General features: G+C 35.6%; 3 protein-coding genes across 5 annotated transcripts; 1 reads left to right on the forward strand and 2 right to left on the reverse strand.

Moving 5' to 3' along the window:
- Positions 1–3,108: 3,108 nt before the first annotated feature.
- Positions 3,109–8,369, forward strand: LOC107766331 (aspartyl protease family protein 1-like). The gene is made up of 10 exons (XM_016585090.2): positions 3,109–4,068; positions 4,247–4,382; positions 4,502–4,737; positions 5,365–5,589; positions 5,710–5,845; positions 6,056–6,129; positions 6,216–6,315; positions 6,390–6,450; positions 6,632–6,703; positions 6,808–8,369. The coding sequence occupies exons 1-10, from the start codon at positions 3,752–3,754 to the stop codon at positions 7,059–7,061; spliced, it is 1,611 nt and encodes a 536-aa protein (XP_016440576.1). The 5' UTR covers positions 3,109–3,751; the 3' UTR covers positions 7,062–8,369.
- A 116-nt stretch (positions 8,370–8,485) lies between these two features.
- Positions 8,486–10,500, reverse strand: LOC107766337 (uncharacterized). Its single transcript, XM_016585098.2, has 3 exons — positions 10,276–10,500; positions 10,129–10,183; positions 8,486–8,781 (listed from the first exon to the last, which is right to left on the reverse strand). Exons 1-3 carry the CDS (start codon positions 10,374–10,376, stop codon positions 8,686–8,688), a joined length of 252 nt encoding a protein of 83 aa, XP_016440584.1. The 5' UTR covers positions 10,377–10,500; the 3' UTR covers positions 8,486–8,685.
- Positions 10,501–11,688: 1,188 nt separating this feature from the next.
- Positions 11,689–20,570, reverse strand: LOC107766330 (protein MID1-COMPLEMENTING ACTIVITY 1). Of its 3 annotated transcripts, XM_075241601.1 has the most exons (9): positions 20,471–20,562; positions 19,523–19,593; positions 18,472–19,255; positions 16,785–17,200; positions 16,545–16,654; positions 14,101–14,172; positions 12,613–12,719; positions 12,135–12,228; positions 11,689–11,965 (listed from the first exon to the last, which is right to left on the reverse strand). In XM_075241601.1, the coding sequence occupies exons 3-9, from the start codon at positions 18,877–18,879 to the stop codon at positions 11,913–11,915; spliced, it is 1,260 nt and encodes a 419-aa protein (XP_075097702.1). In that variant the 5' UTR covers positions 18,880–19,255; positions 19,523–19,593; positions 20,471–20,562; the 3' UTR covers positions 11,689–11,912. The 3 variants fall into 3 exon arrangements, with proteins under 3 accessions (XP_075097702.1, XP_016440575.1, XP_075097703.1); XM_016585089.2 differs by lacking the exon at positions 19,523–19,593 and having other exon boundaries at positions 20,471–20,570; XM_075241602.1 differs by lacking the exons at positions 19,523–19,593; positions 20,471–20,562 and adding an exon at positions 20,067–20,376.
- Between the last annotated feature and the right edge of the window lie 1,079 nt (positions 20,571–21,649).

Here is a 21,649-nt window from a genome sequence, read left to right on the forward strand (position 1 = left end):
TCTGCAACTGTGTTAACAATAAACTTACTTGTGTGACGTGAATTAATTATTTTATAAGCAATAATGTGCTTTTGCATTATCCAGTCCTCATCTATCCAATGACTTGTAATAGTTAGATAATCACAGTCATTACCACTTCTACCAATATCAGTAGTAATAGCAATCTGCGACAATCTATATGAGTAAATAAATAGCGCAAATATTGTTCATATTCATGTTTATATTTATAAATATCGGTCTTTATGGTTGCGTGAGGCCATCCTTTATAAGTAGGATTAAAAACTCTTCTAATATAATGCACAAAATGAGGGTTAGAAGGAAAACTATAGGGTAAGCACATAACAGTAATTATTTTTGCCAATTCTTCACGATCTTTATTTGGATCATGATATAAAATGTCACCGGTAATAGTGTTAATTCCCGGTTGAACTAGATTTGACCCTGTACTAGGGTTAACCGTACTATCTACACTTGTCCCCTCTTACGCAACTTTCATTTGTAAATATCTAGCTTTATCTCTAGGGTGTGTCTTTATGTGTCTAGTCAAACTACCCGTACCGCTACGGTCTCCAGTAAATTTATGAGCCATCAAAGACCCACAAGTTTTACACTTAGCCTTATTTTGTTCTCTTAGTTGAGTAAAAAAGTGCCAAACAAGAGATGTTTTGGGTCGTTTAGAAGGTTGTCTATTAAAAGTAGGGATTATTACAAGAGGGCCAGGTGGAGCATCAGTAGGGTTATTAACAGGACTAGTAGGTGTATCATCTAAATCCGGTTACGTTTCATCTAAATCATCATTTTCCTCTACATTTTCAAAGATAGTTTGATTAGGATAAAGAGCATTCATAACTTCTTCATTTAATTGTTGACCTGGTGCAACATCATGGCAAAATTGACTATCGGAAAATTGAAAACAAGGGTTATCACTATCAAGAATAACAGGTGGAGGAGGACGGGTAACAGGTCTGGGTCGGGGAGCCGGGGGAAGAGTAGTAGCTTGGCGATTAGATTCACCAATTTCAGATTTTCCCTTACCCTTACCCCCAAATATTTTTTTCAAAGAATAGTCCATATTAATTATAATTATACTAAATAAAACACACAAAACTATAATATTAAAACTTAAGAGTTGGAATGAGTTAACTGAATTGACGAACAACTTCTTGAAAATTGAATATCGTTGAAGACTTGAAGACTTCAATTCACCAACTTCACAAATTTTCACGAAATTGTAATAATACAGTAAGCAGTTATAGAAGAAAATTAGAGAGAGATTGATGAATTTGTGAGTAAAAATGAAAGAATGAGGGGGTATTTATAGTTGAGAATAGGGAAAAAATGTAATTATAAAAAGTTTGGGGTTAAAACAAAGTTTGGGGGTCAAATAGCTATTTTTTAAACTTCCCAATGGCTGAAATTAAGGGCCAACGGCTACTTTTTAAATTTCTAGCCGTTGGTCTTTTTTTAAAAAAAAAAATTACCGTTGGGCCAGTTTGGCCTGTTAGGCCCGGTTGAACCGGCACAGGCCCGCCTGCCGGTTTCGGGCTAAACGGTCCTCGGCTCGCGGTCTATTTGTGTAGGACCGACCCACAGGGGGCCTCAAAGACCGTTTGAGACCGGCCCGTTTGAACCAGACCGTTTGGCCCATTAGACCCGTGGTCTCGCGGGCCCGGGGCGGTCCCGGGCTGGGCCCGACCCACAATACAGTACTAATCAGCAACATGTGATCAAGTCGTCTCCCATTTTTCTCAAGTCGTCTCCCACTTTTCTGACTCAACCCGTTTTCCTTTCCAATTTCACGTGCGACAAATAGTGATAGAGCCAGATTTTTTATTAAAGAGTGTCAAAATATTTTTTAACTTCACGAAGAAGCCAAAGGGAGTAAATATAATATTTATATATAAAAAAGAATTTATCTAACTACATAGTATAATTTTCGGTAAAGAAGTATCAATTAACACCCCTTAAGTACATGTGGCTCTACCACATACAACAAAGATAAAGGTAAATTTAGGAAGAAAAGACTCTTTTGCGTCAGTATCTGTTGGGCGGATTTACTGTCCAAAATATGTGGCACCTGAACCAATGATTATTCTATCAAACTAGGTATTTTATGTGTGTATTTTCTATAATTGATCTAATATTATCTGATGCCCCCATGCTCCAAAAGGTTAAATTTTACATTTGGTTGAATGTTGAGTTATTTACTTAGAGAAACGAAGATAAATTCTTGCTTAATACTTTCTTATCTCCTTTCTTTAGGTGTACCATATTATAGAAATCCTAAATTTGCCTAACAAGATAGATATTTGGTAGCTAACGTGCAACATATAAATTAAGGTTGTTTATCACTTCTTCGCTCTCTTGTGTGAATATCTCAATTCCCAACGACAAATTCAAAACTTGTGGAGTCTTATCTATTCCATTTTGTTTAGTTCAACAAAAGGTCTTGGTTAACAAAAAGAGCTTTTTTTAACCAATCTTTTAAGTCAAGGTCACACTGACTCTATGTATATCATTTCTCGATCCTATAAAAACAATCGGTAGGAATTAAACCTACGGGTTGGGGGCTTTTACTATTTACCATGAATGCAAAAGAGACTCATCGAATGAAATAAGTTTTGGTATTTTTTTCGAGCTTCTTTCTTCAATTAGTTAAATTATAAGTGAGTGCATATTATCATTATTATATATTTACTACTTTGTAAGTAGTAAATACAAACTTGCATTGTACTTGGTAAACACAATTGTACCTCCTACTTACAAACTTAGACCTTGAATTCGTTTATTCTTAAAAAGGGCACCAGCCCGGTGCACTAAGTATCTGCTATGCGTGAGGTCCGGAGAAAGGCCGAATCACAAAGGTACCCTGTATTTCTACAAGAATTTGTTCTTATTGAGCATATAGAAGATGCCATGCAAATACTTTTCACAAAACAAAACAGGAGAAATCATGAATGGCTTAGAAACTGCAGTATCGGATCTTCTGGTAGGTAGTACAAGTACCCAGGGGCGAAGCTAAAATGCAGAATAAGAGCTCGACTGAACCTAGTAATTTTGATTCAAATTTTATATTTATGTTAAGAAATTATTAACTTAGAATTCAATAACCCTAAACCTATAAACTTCACTTTGTTTCTGCCAATACCCTCCAAATTCTTTGCACTTCATACACCAACAACATTAAACCTTGGGTCCCGCTATGTCTGGACCCAAAACATGGAACCCACTATACCTTCCCCAATCAGTACTAGGTAATTGTCCAAACAATCCATGCTTTCACAAAGACTTGAACATTTTTTTTCCCTCTATCATTCTGTCATTCCCCATTTGACAATAAACTACTACAACTTGTAGTTAAAGCTTCAGTTGGTAGACTCACCTTCCACCTCCTCCAGTTTCGAATTCGTCAACCCAATATTTTCTATTCATATCTTCAATTATCAAACACCCTTTTGATTCTTGGTTCCTCCCTTTTTTGTCTCTCATCCCCCAACATACATATATATGGAGTATGTGTTGTACTCCACTCTTGTTTTCATTTCTTATCACTGTTCCATTGAGAATATTTTGAGGAATTCTTTTCCGCAGTTGAAGTTGAAAGATTTCTATGAAGACTGGGAAATAAGGCGAAATCAGGAATTCAAGTGTTAAGACGCCTTTTTGGATTGAACTCCTAGAGACAAAATCGTGCTGACAATACCTTTGCAGTTGAACCTGGGCCATTGAGTTGCTTTTTCTTGTAATTCTAATGGATAATTTTAGTTGTACTAGCAACTCCATGGTGTCTGTTCTTTTTCTGGTGGTTTTGGGTTTACAGTTGCATAGAAATGAAGCGTTTGGGACATTCGGATTCGATATCCACCATAGGTATTCTGATCCGGTGCACAGTATTTTGGACCTTAATCAGCTGCCTCAAAAAGGTAGCATTGAGTATTATTCAGCTTGGACTCAACGTGATCACCTTATCAAGCGTCGCCGGCTTGCTGGCACCGGAGGTCCTACTCCGTTGCCAGTCACATTCGCCGGAGGAGGAAACAAAACTGTTCTACTCAGTTCTCTGGGATTGTAGGTTCCTTCTTTCTTTTTCTGTTCCTCTCCTTTTCTGCTTTTAACTCCAGTATGGCAATAGCATGCTGTGATATTTGACTCAGAATTGCAGAATTTGCAGTATATGACTGACGTTGTACAACAATCAATTATGTTCTTCCCTTTGGGATAACTAAATGTGTTTGGTGATTTTCAGTTTGCATTATGCAAATGTGACATTGGGTACACCTGGGCAATCATTTCTGGTGGCACTTGACACTGGCAGTGACTTATTTTGGCTACCATGTAACTGCAGCAGCTGCGCCCATTCACTTGTGACAGATTCTGGAAGAGTATGTCAACTTTTAACATAGCAATTTGCATATTTATTACTTTGAAACAGTTAAATCACTCCAATGAAGGGTATGATAACAAAAAGACACTTGTTTTACTGTCCGTACTTTTGAAACAGCATATAGATCTCAACGTTTACAACCTTAATACATCATCGACAAGCAATATCGTTCCCTGCAATGGCACTCTGTGTGGACAAAGAAGACAATGTTCATACACACATAGTGCATGTGGTTATGTTGTTGCATATCTCTCCAATAATACCTCATCTTCAGGGGTACTGGTACAAGACATCTTGCACTTACAAACAGATAATACTCAACAAAAAAGTGTTGAGGCACCAATTACCCTGGGGTGAGTGTGATTACTTCTGATTTCTCTTTTGAAGATTTAAGGGGTCGTTTGGTATGATGGATAAGCAAAAAAGAATCCCGGAATAAAAATTTCGTTCCGCTTTATCCCTTGTTTGGTTACTAATCCTGGGATAAGTTACCTCAGGGTTAAAAATAGTACCTGGATAACTTATACCAGAGGATGAAATAGTAATTCCAGGATAAGTTATCCTAGGATTAATAATAGTACCGGGATAACTTATACCTGCCAGAGGGTGGAATAGTAATCCCGGGATAAGTTATCCTAGGATAAAATAGTAAAATTGACAATCCCAGGATTAATATAACATACCAAACAGTCAATAAGAAATAATACCAGAATAACTAATCTCACCACAACTAATCCCAGCATAACTTGTCGTTAAACCACACGACCCCAAGGTTAATAACTGCACACTAGATGGTGTGAGAGAAAATGTAAAATTCACTTATTGACTGCCCAACCTAAGAGCGGATTGCTAATGCGTTCCACTTATTGAGCATGGTTCAATGGCCGATCCAGGACCCCAGGATGCCAAAGGCGTTATTGCATTACACAATGCATTTTCTAGTCCACTACAATCTATATTTACTAGTAGTTCCATTTCAGGTGTGGGATGAAACAAACTGGTGCATTCTTGAATGGTGCGGCTCCCAATGGTCTATTTGGACTTGGTATGGACAGTGTATCTGTTCCTAGCATTTTAGCCAGCAAAGGTCTTGCTGCAAATTCCTTTTCCATGTGCTTTGGGGCTGATGGAATTGGAAGAATAGAGTTTGGAGACAAAGGGAATCCAGGCCAAGGAGAAACACCATTCAATCTTGAACAACCACAGTAAGCACTCACCTTGATTCACAGGGTTCAGCATTTTGATTCTGTTTCAAGCTTGATTTTATATGATGTGGGAATTCAAACTGAATATGTATTTTCTTCCTTTTCTCTATCTGAATGCAGCCAAACTTACACTATAAGCTTGACCAGAATAACCGTGGAAAACAAGAACATTGATGTTGATTTCACAGCCATATTTGACACTGGTACCTCATTCACATACTTAAATGATCCAGCTTACACAGTCATTACAGAGAATGTGAGTCAGGAGAAAAGGCAAATATATATGTGAAAAACCGCTAAAATTTCAATAAATATTAAATTCTGGACCCATAATTTCAAAAGTACATTAAGTTCAAGTAAGAACCCATCAAATTTAAAACCTGGATCTGCCTCCGGCCAGGAGGTCACTAGTTGGAGACTTTGTTGTTTATATTTGACAACTAAAAATATTTGGTATATTTGGCAGTTCAATTCCCAGGCAAAAGAGCAACGTATTCAACCTACTGTCCAAGTTCCTTTTGAGTACTGCTATGGCATAAGGTAAACCAGCTTATATAATCTTTATTTGTATTCTCTCTCTCAATTCCTTATTATCTCTCAGAATTTAACACTATCTGTCTATTCAGTGCAAATCAGACTGCCTTTGGAAATCCTGATGTAAATTTGATACTGAAAGGTGGCGACCAGTTTTACCTTTTTGATCCAATCATAACATTGTCGCTTCTGGTAAGATGGTATCTGCTCTTTGTAGGTTAGAGCATTCTCTATTACAAATTTCTAATTACCTCCTTAATCCTCAGGACGGATCCAAAGCATATTGTTTAGCTGTTGTCAGAAGTGGGGATGTCAACATCATTGGACGTGAGTATCTTTAACTACTAGTAATAATTCTGTTTATTTCTGCAACCAAGGAATTAAAGATCTTACCAATACCAGAGTGTTAAGAAGATTTTAAGTTTTTGTTTTCATCTATATCTTGAGTCTGATGTACAGAAGAATGCCAAATGAAAGAAATAACACTAATACAAGGACCCCTTTGCAGAAAATTTTATGACTGGCTACCGGGTGGAGTTTGACCGGGAAAAGATGGTTTTGGGCTGGAAGTCATCTGATTGTGAGTTTATATTCCACCTTTAACATAAGATATATACTCAACCTCAAAAAGAAGGCGATTTCCAAAACCAGTTCATGTCTAACATGGAGGTTCCTTTTTCACAGGTTATGATTCTAAGGAATCCAAAAGTACTACTCTGCCGATCAACAAGCAAAAGCCTACTGAAGCGTCTACTCCTAACAGTGTGGAGCCTGAGGCCACCAGAGGAATTGGAAATGGCACTGCTAGGACAACTCCAGCTTTTCCATCATCTACACCTACAGGAAACCATGCAACACAGTTGAATTCCTTCGTTTGCACGCTAGTGATGACTCTGTTTTCCACTTTTAGCTATTATTTGATTATTATTTCTTCATGAGACATCTCTTCACCTGTATTATAGTGAGTTTAATTGGTCGTATAGAAACTTCAAAGTGTACAAAACACACCATTTTCCCGCACTGCAATCTCTTTTTCTTTTTTATTTTAATTTACAACAAGGGTATCCTGACCAATTTGCTCAAACCTCAACTATTATGCCTGGTATCTATTACTTCCCACCAGCACAGGTACCACGTAACTCTGTCCAGCAATGTTTAGGCAGATCGGAAGAAATCACCTAACTTTTTTGTCTCTACTGAAATTTGAACTCATTGACCATACTACAATATCGTTTCGTAATCATTATTTGAACATAAATATCTTTTAGTTTCACAGACCTTTAAAGTAAAAACCTTATTAGTAATAAAAAATGATGAGCTTACATTAAGTGAACAACACCAAGATTCACAGAAATAGAGGATGAAGCGCAAGAGTGACACGGTTCATAAGATGTTTGTACCCTCATTCATAGGAAGTTGAAAGAGTCTATTTTTGTTGTACAAAAACTTGAATCTAGCAGCATTATTGCCTTTTCTTAAAACGGTGTTTCCAATTGTTTCACATAAGATTCATCTTCTACAGGGGCACAAGCCATTAAAGCGATGCTCTCCCAATATACTTTTGTTTGCAGATAATATATGTTCTGGTAGGAGTGTAGTCAATACACGGGAAGAGTTGAGACGCAACCTTGTAAGGGAGGTAAAAAATATGATATTCCTAATGCATACTGCATAACTCTTCAACTACAAACGTAATTTGCATCTTTTAACTGCCACTTCAAGATTTGAATGACAAAATTCTCTCTAAGTTTTTAGAGTTGCAACACCAAATCTACTGATTTCACTTGATAAGCAACACTTTAACGGCAATACATATTCATTCTCTGTATTATATCTATTATCTCTATGTCAAAGTATAGGAAAATTGGAAGGCTTGGATTCAGCCTCTCGGATTATAGATAAAATGCTGACAGGAAGATGCAACATAAGAGAATAACTGGTAGTGTCCCCCAATTGCTCCTTCTGTAAGTATTCAAGGCAAAGATACAAGCACCCGCAATTGTGTTCAAGAGTGCACACGTGTAACCAGGTCTTTCTATTAACATGTGAGCTCTAGAAAATGCTGATATTACGCTTTTTAATTTAAAAAAGAACCCAATGCCAGTATAATGAAGTTTAAGCCCTGTGTTCCAAATGCCAAGACAATTCATGAACTCAAGGCTAAAACCATTCATCAAAATATAGAAACCACGAGGCTTTATTAGTCCTATGTTTCAATTGCTTATTAAAAACACAACTTCTTGGCTCTTGCAATGCAAAAATGATTTGCATAAAACTACTTCTAGAAAAGAGATATTCAAAATTCGGTAATGAGATGATGCTTGGGAAAGAAAAATAGAAAATTAGCCTCTTCAAGGTATTACTTATAAAGTAGAAGCACTTCTTATTAGTCTCGTTGATAAGTACAGATTGCTACAACTAGGACTGCAGTCAAGAACAGGTTGACAAAATAAAGAGGTACAACTGAGGTTAACTCACATAACTTTTTGAACATCCTCCATCAGCTTAAGAACTCCCTCGCTGTTTGTCAATGGATAGAGCTAGGAATTACCTATTTGATCATCATGTTTTAGGCAAATCACCACCAGAAATCAATGCATCATCAGTCTCGATAATCTTGCCATCTGTTGGTACAAGACGAGGTACCCCATCGACTATCTAATTAAACACAAGGAAGAAACATAAGCAAATGACAAACTTGACTAACAACAAAATGTAAAACGTGAAGTCAAATACAAAAGCTCCAGTTGATATGGCATAAATGTCCTCTTAAGTTTCTGTGTTTGTACTGATTATATCTTGAGGAAAATGTTCTCAAATCAATATTTTTCACTAATTTGACTGGAAATAACTTTCTACTAAAACTGAAGGCAAGTAATTTCCTCAGATTTTCAAACTCTTAAAGTTATCTTTCCTTTTGAATAATTAAATAATTAAATATTACTCATTCCCTTCCTTGAACTTTTTATCAAGCAGTTTAATTTTATTGACTTCACTCCCCCCCCCCCCCAAAAAAAAATAAAAAAAAATATGTTTCTTTACATTTGGTTTGCCTTAGAAATTGTCTTTATCAGGTTTCTTTCCCAATTGGATAACATAATTTTTTTCCCTTCTATTCTTCTCTTTCCTAGTTGTTCAAAATAGTTTAGGCAAACATACTCAGACATTGATTAAACAGTAGGAATGGGCAAGGAATAAAATTATTCTCAAAATTAATATATTGATTAAATGAAGAAACATGGACAATAAGGACTCATATTGGCAACGCCAACTAGTTTGGGATAGAGGCATAGTTGTTTTTGTTGTAAAAGATATATTAATCGATTATAGATCATAGTAACCTGCCTAACAAAGCTTCGCAAAGCATAGCTAGTGCCCACACTAGATGAAGGAGGAAGATTGCAGTATGATAAAGATAGTCTAACTATAACGAAGCTGTGAATACGACGACAACAACATACCCAGTGTATTCCCACACTGTGGGGTCTGGGGAGGGTAGTGTGTACACAGAACTTACCCCTACCCTTGTGGAGGTAGATAGGTTGTTTCCGATAGACCTTGGCTCAAGAAAATCATTTCTCAGGAGGTTATAACGGAGCTGTGAATATGGATACAAATTATTTACATACAGGACCCCGACATAATTTAATGGTAAAAACTTAACTGCACGTATTGTTTATACTAAACCAGTAAATGCAAGACATGTGTCTTTCAGACACACTGTTTATCACTTATTATGGTTAATTGATACATATTTTTACTTTAATTCAAACTAGTAAGGTTATACTGTTTGGTTTGGTGCAAAACACTGCCTGCAAGTAAGTATTTATTCTAATTTATGCTATGATTTCCGTGCTTGAGGAACAATAATAATAGCAAAGATTGTACAAAAATGTTTTCAGTGATTTTAGCGGCCAATACAAAGAGCAAACATTAGGACACAGTGGAAATGAAATTCAATTATCAAAAACAATTTAGGAATTCAGTGCAACACAAATCACTCACCGGATAAGAAACACCAATGGAATCACTGATTAGAGAATTCGTCTTCTCACAAAACCTTCAACAGAGTTAAAAAAAACTACTAAACACAAAATTCTCAGTACAGAAAAGAAAAATAATTTCCAATAAGTAAAAATTATGAGAACTGACCTTAAAGGTTGTTTTGAAAGTGGACAGACCAGATATTCTAACAGTTTTTTGTTAATCCCAACAGCTCCATCTTTTAGAAGTATTCTTCCAAATCTCACCATTTTTTATTTTTTTTTTTCCTGCAAAATTTGATTCCGACGCTGAGGTTTTGATATGTTTTCTGCTCAGAACAGTGAGTTGAGAAGAATTGGGGCGGGTCAAGATTAGCGGGTAAGAAACGGGTCAGCTCCATTGAGGTTAATACTTATGATCTTTATTGAAGAATGAAGAGTGGCTTACAATCACTATTGATTAGATAATGTAGTATTTATTTAGTGTTTTTAATTATAAGGAGAGCTGATTAAGCACGACATGGCGCAAGTTCAGCTAACCGAAGATATCACATGACCTATCAAGGAGTGTGTGGAGGACGAGAATTAGGGCATAAAGTTAGTAGGCAGTTGAGCGTCTTTCCTTTTATTTTAATAGTAAATTTGCACTATTGCATTTCTTTCTCTATACTGTTGTGATTATGCATGCTTGCTTTGAACCGAGGGTCTATCGGAAATAGTCTCTCTACGTGCACAAGATAGGGGTAAGCTTGCATACTCACTAGTCACTATCTTCCCCAGATCCCAGTTGTGGGATTACATTGAGCGGTTTGTTGTTATTATACTGATTACTTCTGATTTAGACCTTCAAAATAGCTACTAGTTGATAATCAGCTTGCTAGGTTTCTTTTAATCCATTTTAGTCCGAACCTTAGACGGGTCAATTTGGGTTAAATCTATTTTAATCTAATCTTAGTTATATCAGTCATGTAATCTGTCAAATTTTAAAGAAATTAGGTTTCTTCTTTAGTTTGACAGGGAATCCCTCAACAGCCCTTAGAAAGACGTTAGGATCAAAATAAAGTCCGAGAAGGAATCTTTTCATATTGGTGTTTCGATTTCTGAAGAAAAATGAAGGTAAGAACTCAGTTCAATAGTAATATTGTCCATTTTACGCCTAAGTTGAAATATTTTAGTAAAGTTTAAGGTTTATTTTTTCGTGTTTTGCCGACTTGAAATTTGCCTAGAATGTTACAGTTGAATGTTAAAAAACGGCAACATACAACAACTGGTACCAACTATCTACAATAATCTTCAAAATTATAGTAAATAACTTGCTTTAACTGGTTAAAATATGTGTGTGAATTATATCAAGAATATTTCCCCATTTACATCACATGAGAATACAACCCCTTCTTTCTTTTCACGTGAAATAGGTGCATAGCTAAGTTCATCTTTCCACTATTTAGACTGCTAGTGCTAACGGGCTAATACCCAACCAGACTGCATGGACACATACCACAATATCCGCGCGCGGTGGGGGTGGGGTGGGGGGGGAGGGTTGCGTCTTCGGGTGTCAAAAAAAGATAGAGATAGTTCCTGATTTGTCAACCACAGTTTAAGTAATGGACAATGAACCGTTGAAAACTATAGAATATATTCTGTACAAGCTGAATCTGGATTACTAAGAATTACTTTACAGAACGGTTGACTAAACTCAGTCATAAACTATCATGTTGCATGAATCCAGTAGTGACAAGTTAATCAGTCATTAACTCAGCATAATTCTATTAAAAAAATTAGCCCTAAAACGCCAATCGTAATTTCCTAGGATTCCATAAATTGAGAAGGTGGGGGACTTGTTTTCGTCTTCCCTGTACCTGCATAATATAGCTTTGCATCATTCGTGAACCTATAAAGAGTGAGCTTAGTGCAACACATAGTGTTAAGATTTCCAGTTTGGATCTTGTTAATACAGGAAAACAGCTCCACCCTAGTTGAAGGCATTAACAAAAGGAAATGTGAGTAGAGGATTCCAGTAAAACATACCATGAGCCCCACGTATCTCCACTTCACGCAATTCTTGGACAAGAGCACAGCAACAGCACATTAAGTGTGAGAGAAAATCGTCTATAATGCCTCCCTAAAAAGAAACAAAAATCAGCAGCATATCTCAATGATATTCAGTTTAACACCAGGTCTTGTATTTGATTTTGTGGTCAATCAAATACCTTCAAACAAGGATCAACATGATGAAGAAAAAGAACCTTCAGAAGCTTTTCCTTATCCCTTCAGATAGGCGTTTTCATATGGAGAGGAGGATTTCTCTTTTTGTATGGAGCGTTTGCAGGAACAACTTGCAAGTCTATTTTTCATTTCTGATTTACTAGAGGAATATTAAGTTTGCGAATCTAATGTGATAACTTGCAAGTCTATTTTTCATTTCCTATTTATTAGAGGGATATTAAGTCCGCGAATCTACTCTGATAAAGGGACAAATGCAGCTGCAGTAGTTTTGGTAGTTTACCGTGATGTTTAGCTTTTTCCGTAGCTTCTTTCTGATGCAGCATGTGTAACAACAGCAGGACAGTATCAATGAGTAAGCCATTAATTCATTACATGCATCTGCTGAAGCTGCATCCAACACAGTCAAAAGTCATTTAGGAGAGATCCAAATGGTATCAAAATCGTGAATAAACATCAAATAAAAGAATAGCATGTAGATATTGTAAGAGATATGTCTCAAATCAGTTGTATACGAGTTTCTAGAGGGATTTATAACAATCTTGGACTACTTCAACAATAACCTTAAGATTGCAGTTTGAATTGTCTCATCTGAAAACTTATTTGAGGGGAGAATCGTATTATTTACTGGAAACTTAATTGTTTATTTCTAGGTGTATATAACCTCCTTAGACTTGGCCTGATTTTTTTTTCTAATGCCAAACACGTGGAAATATTTTTGTTGATAGGTGTTGTAAGTCTTGAATCCAAGACCTCCGCTGTGACCGTTGAAAACTTGAAATTGTGAAACTTGTATAAGATATTAATAAATTAGAGAGATGCACTTCTATTTATTTATTTCAGTTTGTAGCGTGTTAGAGATATACAATGTCCCACATTGATTATATAACAGTTTAGAAGTAGGTTTATAATAGACTTAGGGGCCTTTTGGTACGCCGGATAAGGTAGGATAAGATGTGGGATTAAATGTATACCGTATTTGGTTGGCAGTATAAAGGATAAATTTAAACCGCCAATCAAACACGGGATAGATTTAAGCCGATATCCCACCTTATCCCATCAAACGTGGGATTATTTTATCCCACCTCCCAAGTGTAATAAACTAGTCCAGTGATTATAATCCCGAGATAATATAGTCCGACCCCAAGGTACTCCACTCAAATCCTTATCAATTTTGGCTGAATGCTCAAATTCTTTTAGATGCATCACCCAAAAGAACAGTGTTCACTGCACAAATAGCTGTACTTAAAATGAAGAAACCTGTTGCAAGATATCTATACACAGAGAATTCAAATTTTATGACAGGAATATTGATCTAAAGATTGACATACAATCTCCAAAATTTTCAAGTTCTCTAACTTACAAGACCTAGTCAACTATTGAGTTATGCGATTTGTTATTTTCTCTTAAAAACAAGAGAGAAATGCAATCAAATAGGTTGCTAATACGTGGTTATCAAATAAATAAGTAGCCAACGCCTAATAAAAAGATGGATTAACTAGTTCTTTCACATCTCTTAGATACTACTTAGTTTAACTTAACCACAAAACATAGTATATATGCTCTTACAGTGCGAACAGCACTTCAACTGCTAGTTCTTAATGTCATGCAGTGACTTGCAAAAATAAATACCATAACAATCGCTAATTATGATTGCTTGTAAATAGACAAAACAAGATTGCTGAAAATGAGTAACTAAAAGATGACTCCATTTTATTTTGTCACCCATGACTAGACAAGAAAGAATTGGACAGAGTATTAAGCCACTTACATATATGCCTGTCAGCTGCAGCGCTGGCAACTTTAGAAAATGTACCACAAGGAAAGAAACAAGTTTTAATGCCTGCAAGGTAAAGACACTATTTTAACTACAATATCTTGATATTACATGAAAATATCGCGATATCTTCTCCAAACTGATGAATAACAAGTAGCTTTCCCTCAGAAAGATGTAAAAGTGCAAACAAAGTAAACCAAAATGAATTGAGTTGAACAAGAAGGATCATATGTTAATGATGCCAAATGCGATCTTCCTTTGAAGTAAAGAACTATTGTTCATTAGCACGATTATCTTCCCAGCCAATAGTCTTTGAAGAAACTTCTATACCAAAAAGCATATAACAGGGAAAAGAGAATTTATGCATATGAAAATAAGCAAGTCATACGATCAACTAATTTCAGGATTCTCCTTCAAATAAAGGCTATTCAGCATGAGAAATGATAGAACATGAACTAACAGTATCTATCTAAGATCACATGACCAGCAGAAGACTGCAGTCGTGTGATTCATAGCAAGAAGAGCAGTACTAAAAGGACAAAGTGATAACACAAAAGGATAGCCAATTGTGCTTCAGTATCCTATTTCAGCCATGGGAATCCTTCCCACCTGAGTCTGCTACAAAGAAAAGATGCTTCTAATAACAATGACACGAAAAACATCCAATCTAAAGGAGTAAATGTTTGCGCCATTGACAACTTGAGCATGATCCAAATCAAAAGTAGCCACAGACTCAAATATTCTGGTCATAACAAACATGGATAATTGTTAACATGCGCCATGGCCATGGGTTCCAATACACTCCAAAATGAAGAGCGTATCACATAAAATAAATCAGTTGTATACGGGAAAAATCAAACTCCTTGTAAGGTTTGGATCAATTCAAAATATCGCAAAGCAAATGCAAGAACTAAAAGTTGATTCATTTCAATTTAAAAAGAGGAGAAACCAAAAATCGCCATAGTATATGGTAGAAAAAATATTCCATCCATAGGTAGAGGTGTCTTAAGGATTATGCTTCAATGCCTAAGTATCCAACTTCCTTATCTCATTCTATCTTTTTCGAAATACACACCCAATTCAACATATTTTACTTTGCAAGATAGGAAAACATACAATGGTCACCATCATCTTAGCTTATTTAAAGTACTTAAAATACATAGCTCGTCGCACATTTCTCATTCTGCCTAAGAGTACCTCACCTTGATTAGAAAGATAAAGGTCATTGGCTAAGTTACATTTCCAGGTGCTTAAAACCCAATTTTGCAATTATATATCTGAAATGCTAACTAGAAAACTTGTGAAGGTGAATTCAGACATCCTTCACCAAGAATGTTTTCAGGTTGGCATCAGTCCCTTGTTGTTTGCATTCTACCTTATTAATCTAGTTAGCCTATCTGTAATTGGCTCTAAAGTGCAGTTATTTGCAAGCTAGAATGGCACTTAGAAGCTTGTGGACTGACATTCAAGTTTGAGAGTATATGCACATGAATCTACTGCTAAATACTTTCTTGACTTTTTTCTTTTCTGAACCAAAGTGGTCTTTTTTTTGTACTTATACATCCAATGTTTCTTCTATTCTGTTTTACAGTCTACAGATAGCTTCGTCTATAAATCACCTAATCTTTTTCTGCCACTGGGAAACATTCCATAGCATGCTTAGTACATATATCCTGCATAAATGCCTTTTTGTTTTCTTTTCTTGTTTTGAATACTCCCTGGATTAAGCAACTCCTTTCCCTTGATCTAGCTACCCTACAGACCCTGTAAATGGAATGGAACCTCACTCCCAATACTTCCTCTGACTACTCCGAAGATATCAAGAGGATATTTATTACCATGCACCAAGATGGTGACAAATATTATCAATTTAGCATCAAGTCTTCAGGAAATCTACCCAACGACCTATACAGAGCACCGACATTGTGACAAATATTATCAATTTAGCATCGAGTCTTCAGGAAATCTATCCAACGACCTATACAGTAGAAATGAAATAACAAATAGATTTTAATACTCCATGCTGGTTTCTCCATGCCAATAAATATCCTTTTGTTACTTCCCCGAAATCATCAAAAAAATGCACAAAGGAGCTGTTTGATAGGCTAAACAACAATCATGACAAGCTTTTAGTTTCTGAAGATGGAGCATTGAATAAATTGTTCACTTTGATCAATAATAACAAAATTTTCCTCAAATTACAAAGTGTCTCACATAAAATTGGACTTGCGAATACAAGTACATCAACATGGGAAGTTTTCTGCACAAAATTTACTATTCTGGACATTTTACATCTTCAGTACAAATATCTATCAACAAATATTCATTGAAGAAACTGATTATCTTTCATTTAAGCAAAACTGCTATGAAAAACGATAGAAAAGATGAAACCATGTACTGTAACATAAAGAATAGTAAAGCAAAGATGTTGAATGTACATAAGAGAGGTTCTGAACAGCAGCCCAACAGATCTGAATGCCACTCGTCATATCGATCTGAACCCTTTGAAGACAGCAGTTCACGCTGAGATGAAACTGATGAAGTGTTTCTGTAGATAACATAAAAAACAGAATGGTTGAGAGAAGAGTATAGGCACTGAACTCTCAGACTCTAGAGAATTCACAAGATAGCTTCCACATCATATGAAAGGTTCAATAGTATCTATAAAGGAAACCTACCTTGAAGTTGACTGTTTCTCATCGCTCTTTGTATAACTTCTATCATAGTGTTCCTTGTCACTATTGACATCTGAGTGACTATGCTCTAACTTTTTGGTAGGCTTGGTGGGTGAACTCTTCTCAGAAAGAGATTCAGATGCAACTACCTCTGTGACTTCGAGAAGATGCTGAATGAATTCACAGTGACTTACATCCAAATTAGCTTGGGAACGTTGCAGTTCCAGCTGAAGCTTTTCATTCTCCTTTTGAATTGCCTCATTGATAGGCATGCTTGGGTAGGAACGAGAAAGGGTCTTCTTCAACACTACTGTATCATGTTTAGAGGGCTCTCGTTTCAAAATGACTTCTTGAACCTTCATGTCTTCAGCCTCCAAAGTGTATTCACACTGGTCCTTCTCAATGATTTCAAATCTCTCCTGTCAACATATGAAACGCAAAGATTTATCAGCTTTGAAGCTAGAAACTAGATACTGACAACACACCAATTGTACATGTGTAAATAATTAAGTCAGGGTGCAGGTTACTCCTTCCAATTCTGAGCAGAAGTGAGCAAACCAAGCTAGATTTGCATGCTTGAATAGATATATTAGAATAACATGAAAATTAAATAAGTGAGCAGATTACTGTTATTTAAAGATGCATCTGTCTTCCAATTACAATTTTTCTCATGCTTAAACTTGATAAAGAAAATATTGCCTTGGGAGTGATCACAGACATTTTTTTAACAATGTTTGTAAAACAAGAAATAAGACAATACTGGCCCTTGACTTTGTTAACAGTCAGCAGTTACCATAGCAATGAAAAAAGTTAGTTCATAACGTCCTAGCCCTTGACTTTAGTTCATAACCTGTAAAGTGGAGACAAGAGAATAAGAATACATAACCCAGCAGAAGAGAGAGGTTGAAGATACCCAACAACCCCGTGACAGCAGATTACTATGAATTCCAACTCTAGACCAAGGAGAAACTGCTTGATACTAATATCCCATGGCTTTTGTCCATCATCTGGTACATTGAACTAGTCCACATTTCCCAAACATGACCCACCTCATAATCTTATGCAAAATGAACAAGTGATCAGAGCTGTCTATTTTGCAGGAACCAAAATGTTTGAGAAACTCTCGTGCACTAATTTTTCTCCTAATTGATAGCACTTTACACAACAAGTAAGCTAATGTAAGAATTTATTCTTGAATTTACTGACACTGTTGTTGGTAATTGGTATTTATCTTTATGATGCTAATACATTCAAGCTTTTTATACATGTTACAGCATGAAAAAAGGAAACTTGTTCTTCCACACAAACATAGTATTTAACGAAAGAAGAAGTCAACCAAAAAGAAATCTGCTTAGCATCTGAAAACAAGGATTTGAATAGCAATTAACCAGCAAACCTAGTAAAATCTTATAATAGGAAAAAGATCTTACAATAGGAAATACGTGCAAGATTAGCAGGTAAGAAAAACCCATACTATAGCTTTGGGGATCATGCCAATATCAAACGAAGCAATGACCTGACGAATGATTCCAATTACATATCATGAATTCAGACTTCCAGTCAAACTTAATATACAAGTAAGAACAAATGCATAGGCGTGGGACGGATTATGAATGAAATAAAATAGATTATGAAGACATGTAAAGCGGAATGCTTGATGCTATGGATAAAGAAAGCAAAGTTTCAATACCCTGACTCGAGCATTATCCACCAACGTGATAAGAGGTATGATCTTCAAATATTGGTCAATCTCATTCTGAGCCTTCCGGAACTGGTAAACAATGTTCCATCCCATAGCCAACAGATAAAGATAGCTCCTATCCTGGCAGCTTTGGACCAACATATAAGACCTCCTTAATGCATCTTCAAGATATTCCAATGGCTCGCGGGTTTCGGGATACTTCTTGAGTTCTGTAATCTTAAGTTGCTCCAATAAATTCCCGATCAACTTGAGATGTTGCGCGAACTGCCTACAATTCTTCTTGTGCATCCGAGCTGTGCTTGCAGCTTTTACAATCATCCCAATTAGCCTCACTGCATCAAGGCCAGCAAGCTGGGCAAAGTTTGCAACTTCCCCAAAGTGTTCCCACGTCGCCATTCTCAATCCCGGATTATTCCCTCAAACCCCTTTATTTTTAAACTCACAAGCACACCCTGATATCAATTGAATGATAAACTAACATTGGTTCACTCAAATCTCTTGCATAATAAACTAACTAATCCAGTTTCAGATTTATCTTTTCCTAATCTTGGACAAATTATCTCTAAATTATTCTGTGGTTGTGTAGCAGGCAATCCAATTGATTAGTCAACGTGTGTGACCCACACACCACCGTCCTTAAAAAACATATACGACAAACAAATGTCAGCCTGCAATGTCCAGTCAAGAGCTCCCTCGGTTTTATACTGAGACCACTGGGAGCACAACTTGCAACAGTTCTTGCAGCTACTGAATTCCAGATGAAGATCCTCAGCTGCAATGTAAGCTCAAAACATGAGTCAAAAAGATCTCAAAGCTAGTCAAACATTCCATTACCTTTCACTCTCCCATTTCAACAAAGAGATAAAGGCAAAAGGGAATATACAATAAATAGGAAAAGATATTGTTTTGACTCTTCACTTTAAGATCAAGTATCCCCACAACAAAATGGAAAAGCAAGAAACGATTTTGCTTTTTCAAAATAAAGGAAACCAAGAAACAGTTTTCAGCATAATCCAATTAAAATTCCTAACAACATTGCCTGAATTAACGGTGACGCTGCCGTCACCCCCCTGTACTCCACCGGAATTATCCACACATTCCTAGATAAACCTGTAATAATGTGGTCCAATTCATCATATTAAGCCACACATTATCCCAGCTCACATATCTACATCGATAGTATTATACATGTCCACACAAGAGGCCAAAATTTTAAGTCAGTGTATAATAATACACTACAACTATTAATTCTTTGTGATAATGGATACAAATTTCGTGTGTGTATTTGTGTATATTTAAAACACATTACACCCTCACATTCCTTTTTAGGCTGTCATTACTCCGTAACTTCTAATTTACACACAATTTAGACTTAAACTGTTCATTTATATAATTACAGAATATTTATGGCTTCTTTTAAACACATAAGTTTCAAAAAAAAAAATGATAATCACATAAAATGATATGATACCAGAGAGTATTTTCTAAAATAATAGGTGCAAATTTTTTGTATAAGTATACTTCTTTTTTGAAAAAAAAAATTAAATTAACTTAAAATTTTTCACAAATAGCCACTTTTCAACCTGCTGTAATTGAAAATAACCACTGTCCTAAAGTTTCAAACTCCAAAAATGAAACTAGAACAATGGTTATTTTTCAAAAATAGAGTAAAAAAAGTAACTAGTGGGCACTGTTTCTACTGTAGAAGTACTGGAACAATGTGTATCCGAGGTGTACACACAAATAATTTAAGCAAATGTAGCTTTTTGGGCAGAAAAAGTAGAAATCCAGATGAGTTTTTCGAAAATGTTGCACACAAAAAGATGGGTAGAAGCTAAAAAAAATGGGTGGAAGAAACGTAAAATTGAGAGCAAAAAGGACATGGATTTCTGTGAATTACAGCTTTACAGGCATTGATTTGAGGGAATCAACTTCCAAATTGCAGAGAACAGTGTGTGTGTGAGAGAGAGAGAGAGAGAGTGGTTACCGGCTTCGGTGTCGCTTGTCTTGGAGCTCCGTTTTGCTGCACATTGCAGAAGGAGAGAGTGTTTTGCAGAGTCACACTATTTGGATTTGAGTGGATACATACGCTGTCAGACTGCCAGAAAAGCAATTTGGCGTTTATTTTTAATTTGCCTAAAACGCCCTCCACTTTTTCATGTTCTTACAAATGTTACCACTGCCACCACGAGTCCGAAACCAAAATAATGAATTTTTGGACTCAAAATTCCAGCTAAAAAAAAAATTATCTTTCTAACTAATTTTTAGTTTAACGGAAATTTAACCATTAAAGCAAAACGTAGAATACTGTGATTTACTTAATAATTTATTTTTTATGTAAAACACAATATAATACTACGCTTTACTAAAGTGCAGTATTATACTGCATTTTACTTCATTTTTGGGCACACCAATCTGCGGATAGCTGACATGAATAATTCATTTTTTTGTGTAAAGCGCAATATAATACTTAATTATTTAATTAGACAGAGTAAATATCTATGAGTTTCAGGCTCGATATTTGAGGCACAGTAGCACCAAGCTATCCTGAATTCTTATGTGTGTCAATTTCAATATTTTTACAATTTTGTTAGTTTTATAAATTAAATAATTAATTTTTAATTAGACAGGGTATATATCTATGAGTTCCACGCTCGATATTTAATTTGACAACATATATTAATTTGTTCGTTCTGTATATTTGTTTTATAAATTAAATAATTAATTTTTGTAAAGTGTAATTGGATAGAATTTGTAGTTAGTAGATACTTAAACTACAGAGATTCTACATTAAAAAGCTCTATATTTTACTAGGCTAAAAGGGCACTATTCTATAAGCAAATAAATAATCTAAACTAAATAAAAACAACAAAGATATGAACATAACATTCACGAAATTACATATAATACAGTAAAAGAAATTTATGACCTTTTTTATTAACAATAAAAATTATTTATCAACTTTTAACGATTTTTTTTAACACTAATAATTTAATCCGGATAAAAATAACATATAAATTTAATCGCAAACAAAACACAAATCAACATGGAAACACATTCAAGAAAACAAATATGCATAATTATATGAGTTTTCACATAAACTAAATCGGAATAGCTCAATTTATGTTTTTAAAAATGTCAGAAATTTGAAATTTTGAGCCCGAAA

This window comes from Nicotiana tabacum, chromosome 21, assembly GCF_000715075.1.
Source record: "Nicotiana tabacum cultivar K326 chromosome 21, ASM71507v2, whole genome shotgun sequence".
Classification (NCBI taxonomy): Eukaryota; Viridiplantae; Streptophyta; class Magnoliopsida; order Solanales; family Solanaceae; genus Nicotiana; species Nicotiana tabacum.

Coding starts and splice junctions, on each gene's coding strand:
- LOC107766330 (XM_016585089.2), bottom strand. CDS start 18,879: ATGGCGACGTGGGAACACTTTGGGGAAGTTGCAAACTTTGCCCAGCTT. Junction 16,655..16,784: donor GAGAAACAGTCAACTTCAAG/GTAGGTTTCCTT, acceptor TGTTATCTACAG/AAACACTTCATCAGTTTCAT. Junction 11,966..12,134: donor GGAGATACGTGGGGCTCATG/GTATGTTTTACT, acceptor TATATTATGCAG/GTACAGGGAAGACGAAAACA.
- LOC107766331 (XM_016585090.2), top strand. CDS start 3,752: ATGGATAATTTTAGTTGTACTAGCAACTCCATGGTGTCTGTTCTTTTT. Junction 4,069..4,246: donor CTACTCAGTTCTCTGGGATT/GTAGGTTCCTTC, acceptor GGTGATTTTCAG/TTTGCATTATGCAAATGTGA. Junction 6,451..6,631: donor GGATGTCAACATCATTGGAC/GTGAGTATCTTT, acceptor ACCCCTTTGCAG/AAAATTTTATGACTGGCTAC.
- LOC107766337 (XM_016585098.2), bottom strand. CDS start 10,376: ATGGTGAGATTTGGAAGAATACTTCTAAAAGATGGAGCTGTTGGGATT. Junction 10,184..10,275: donor CTTTCAAAACAACCTTTAAG/GTCAGTTCTCAT, acceptor ACTCTGTTGAAG/GTTTTGTGAGAAGACGAATT. Junction 8,782..10,128: donor CCATTGGTGTTTCTTATCCG/GTGAGTGATTTG, acceptor GTGTTTAATTAG/ATAGTCGATGGGGTACCTCG.